Source organism: Rhagoletis pomonella, unplaced genomic scaffold, assembly GCF_013731165.1.
Source record: "Rhagoletis pomonella isolate Grant_MI unplaced genomic scaffold, Rhpom_1.0 Rhpom_scaffold_00002, whole genome shotgun sequence".
Taxonomy (NCBI): domain Eukaryota; kingdom Metazoa; phylum Arthropoda; class Insecta; order Diptera; family Tephritidae; genus Rhagoletis; species Rhagoletis pomonella.
In genome coordinates, this window is record NW_023458556.1 from 38,664,599 (window position 1) to 38,669,220 (window position 4,622).

The following is a 4,622-nucleotide window of genomic DNA, read 5'->3' on the forward strand; positions in this document are numbered from 1 at the left end:
GTGAATACCCCTAATGTGTCAGTGAATGCGGGATAACAAATTTGCAAGAAAAGAAAAAAATCTAAACGAAAATATAGGCAAAATATATGTATATAGTGCATACATAGTGTAACAGACGAGACTCAAATCGCCATGGTAACGGCTAAAAGCATGTTGCTGCAGGCTCAACCTCTAAGCTGTCTTTGTGAACAATAATGTAGATTGTGGTGGTCAGTTAGGCGTTGCACGTTTGTGTACATATGTATGTATGCACATAAGTTAAGCTGCTGGCAGGCAAACCTTTTGTAGGCCACTTTTGACTGCCGCTTGGTGAAGAGAGCCACTTGTGTGGCAACGAACTGTGCAGCTGAGTGATAAGTTGCCAAATTAAAGAAAAAAGTGCTCAATGATGGGTGGTTAGTGCGGTAAAGCAGTTGGCAGCTTACCTTTTGCCAAAGTCAATGAGTAACATGATAACGAAGCACAGCGGGAGGGGCGGGGGGTGGGGGGGTTTGGCAACATGAGACTGCGGTAATTAATGAGCAGCTGCGCTGACAACCGACAATGTGCTCTTTCATTTTAGGCAAACTGTTGGCTAACACAGCCTCACCTACATGCATGCATACATATGTATGTATGTACAAAAGGGTGCATCACCAAAAATAAATTTTGGCTTTTACAACAGAATTATAAAATATATTATATTTAAAGACGTCCGCCAAAATATTTCGGAAAAATATTAAGAGCTTCATAAACTAGACTGATTGAAAATACCTCCAAAAATCTCATTATTTTGATTCCGTTGATAAAACTTTTAAACATTTTTATGCAGAAGTTTTAAGCTTAAACTTTGCTATAGTCTGCGCCGGTTTTTTAGAAAAAATATTTTTAAAAACTAATTTAGTTATAAAAAACTCGAATTTTGTAGGTATTCTGAAATAGCGAATCTCAATATTTTTTCGAAATATTTTGATGGAAGCATTAAAATATAATAAATTTTTTATTTTCAATGGAAAAAAGTAGCGAGTTTTTTTTTCGTATGGAAAGTGATGCACCCTAATGTACATGTATGTTTAGGTACATGTGTTTCTCTATTTTTTTAAATCCGTCTGCATGCTGGTATCATCTGCACATATGTACATACATACATATATATTTGCTGTACTTACAATGTATGCTGAGCGAGATCCGTTTTGAAACCGACGGCGGCACACCATTTGATGCAATGCAGAGGTACGAGCCCATTTCGCTGCGTGAGATTTTCGTCAGCTTTAGCACTTCCCCACGAAATGAGGACACTGTGTGAATGATAGCAAGCAAAAAATGGAAAGCAAGTTAGCAAAAAATTTAAATGTCTCAATTTAATTTGTAATGATTAAATTCCGTATTTGTTATGTAAAATGTGAACCAAATTGGAACATGAAAGAGATTTAATTTATATTTGCTCACCCATGGTCTTTGTGCCTACATTGTCTTTGAGCACAATTTCGTTGCCGTCTTCTCGACGCCATGTCACAATCGGTTCGGGATAGCCACGTGCCCTAGTTAAGGAAAACAAAACATGGTAAATTAATTTTTAAAGTGTATATTTATTAAATAGTTATATCAATATATATTGGAAGCGGTAAGACCTAAAATCTGACTTAAAATTTTCTAAAAATTTGTATAAAATTTGAATATCGGATTTAAAGTTTTTTTTTTAATGTAATATGCTATAGTTTTATAAAAAATTTATGAATATTAAAAAAAAAAGGAAAACTGTATATACTAAGGATCAAAAGGGTGCGCTATTCAAATGACGAGGAGTGTAAGTACAATATTTTGCCTCCGAGGAAAGGTTAAGGTTAGTTCCAATTAACTTTGGTAAAGAGAGTTCTCTTAGTGTTCCTTGTAAATAAGGCAATTTAAGTTTTATAAGGGTAATTTTCGTTCCAACTGTAATCATTATTATAGTCATTTTATTATTTAAATTTCTCCTCAAACCGGTATTTAGTTAAAATCGTTTCTTTTTCTCCTGTGTATCAGAAGATATGGCAATGAGAAATAAAAAAAATCGAAGTGATATTTGCACTGCAACTTTTTGGGCAAGCAAATAATCCTAACCTAATTTTCAACAAATACCTTCTCGCCTCGTTGATGTAAAGAAATAAGCATCATTGTTCATAACATGGCACCAGTGAACTGACCCAACTGAGAGAACTATATATAAACATTGGTCCTACATATGTGATATTTAGCCACTACGAACGGTGACTGCTAACTTATAGCGATTAACGCTTTGTGCCAACGCTGTGGTAAAAAAAGATGTGATGGGTGGTTTAAGAGGAAGTGTTGGGATGATTTCATCTCGTTGTCCTCAATACACCCATCAGAACTGAGAGTTTCTGGCTTCGTGAGTCTAAGGAAATCCCTTTCTTCATACTCTATATCCGCGATGCGAACAACTGGATGTTATTTTGCATATATGTACATAAGTCTGATTAGTAAGATGCGACTGAAAAGCTGGTCAGGAATTTGCTTCACCGGGCCTCCTTACAACCAATGCCACCCGTCAACGCTCACCCTAGGGAGTATGCAAGTGCAGAAAGAGCTCAATGAATTCAGCGTAGCCACGCAGTAATCCGTGTTATAATAGATAAAGTCGAAGCTTACTAGAGTGTTGAGTACCAACGATGCCGATAGGAGCAACGTTAATCAGAGTGGGTGCCGGTCTAGGTGGTCCAGTGATTTCAACGAGGCCACTGCGGTTTCCTGACTATCGTAATCTTCTATAGTGCATTCCACCAGACATTATGAGATTCACTATGATATCAAACAGCCAGAGAATTGCCTTCCTCCTTCCTTGTACCCTTGCATCAGATTAAAAATTAAAAGCTATAAATAAAAAATAAATAAAAAACGTAAACAAATGAAAATAAAGTATACATAAATTAAAATATTTTTAAAAACTAGAAGAAAAAAATATACAAAATTTTGTTTCTTCTTAAACAAATCTGAAAATTATATAAGAAAAGAAAAAAAAAGAAAAAAAATGTAGTACTTAAATTAAATTCAATTCAAAAATATATATTTTAATTTTAAAACCAAATCAAAAATTAATAGTAAATTAAATTAAAAAATAAGAAAAATATTTTCTTGAAACGAGTGAAATAAAAAAGGATATTTTTTTGAAACAAAAAAGAAATCAATAAAATAAGAACAAACTAAACTTAAAAAAGAAAAAATAAATAAGCTTCTAAAGTTTTTTTCAACAATTTATACTAAAACAAGAGAAAATAAAATAATAATGTAAGAATAAAAGTCCCTAAAAATTAAATCAAATAAAAAAAAATATTGTCCTTTTAAAACAATAACATCTATACATTAAAAGAAAACTAAAATAGCAATAAAAAAAATTTAATTAAAAAGGAAAAAAATACATAAAATTAAATTAAATTAAAAAAATATATATTTTTCTTTTTAAGAAAATAAAATTTAAAAATGAAAAGAAATAAGATTAAAAAGAGAAAAAAGTGTAGTTAAAAAAAAGAAAAAAATGCTGCCCCGGACTCGAACCCGGATCTCTCGAATGGCACACCTGTGCTCTTTTCACTCGGCCATTGCGACTGTTGGAGCGGGGTGAGCTAAATGATGTACAAGTGATTTTTCTCAAATAGATTTTCACCACAAGAGAACTTTTTTCTAAGACTTTTGGGATAGAATAACAAAAGTCTTTCGAACTTTCTTGCCATCTGTCTTTCATTTGTCTTACGAAAGACTTTTTACTATCTTAGCCAGAATCGCTCTGTTACATTAAGAAGGATTTCGTTTCAACATTTTACTAATTTTCTGCCAGACTTAACTATAAGCTACTCACAACAGCGATATTAAGTTTCTAACTTTTCAGACCTCTAACACTATAAATTTATTTTGTTGGATGTTTGTTATTGCAAGCCAAGATTATTCTGTAATAGTTGCAAAAAAGAACGGTTACTAAAAATAAAAAATAAATAGTCTTATTTATCTTCTTCTTGTTTTGTGCTGCAACCACCAAAGCGATTTTAGTCGAGTCCAGTAAAACAGACCGGTGGTTTCCGATCACCTAAAATAAACTTCCAGTGAAAAGTAAAATTAATCATTGGATGAGACCCTTTTCTTTTGATGACCTAGGTATACGGTGAACGCATACAGGATTGTGAATTGAGGGCATGCTCGTGGAATGTCCGAACACCTAACTAATTTGAAATATTGAATATAATAAGAACTCACTTTGATCCCTTTTAAAATTCTCTTTAGCTTTTTTCAGTGAATAAGTACGCTAAAAAATCCTCAAATATCCGCCTTAGAGACTTCTACCGGCACAAAAAACTAGCTCAGAGCCATTTGTACAACTTTCGACCAACAAAAAAAAATACTTCATTCATTACAGTAATAAAAACCACAACAAATAACTCAACAAAATCTTACTGGCCCATCGTTAAGGGCGTGTGTGTGCGTCCACCACCATTAAGTAATAATGTCAACAAATTAAGCGACACTTCATTCTTCTTGATTTAGTGGGAAGAACTTTGCCATTTCACTGGTTTCATTTGCCGATTTGCGGCACTGGCACTACGCCGCACAGTGCCGCGACTCCATACAAATGATGGACAAAAATAGAAGGA

General features: G+C 33.4%; 1 protein-coding gene across 1 annotated transcript in view; it reads right to left on the bottom strand.

Moving 5' to 3' along the window:
* LOC118753212 overlaps positions 1-4,622 on the bottom strand; it is a 114,974-nt gene that overhangs the window by 96,486 nt on the left and 13,866 nt on the right. The window contains exons 2-3 of the mRNA XM_036488089.1: positions 1,429-1,520; positions 1,149-1,277 (exon numbers count right to left, since the gene is read on the bottom strand). Of these exons, the coding sequence (XP_036343982.1) occupies positions 1,149-1,277; positions 1,429-1,520 (221 nt within the window). The remainder of the gene's footprint in view (positions 1-1,148; positions 1,278-1,428; positions 1,521-4,622) is intronic.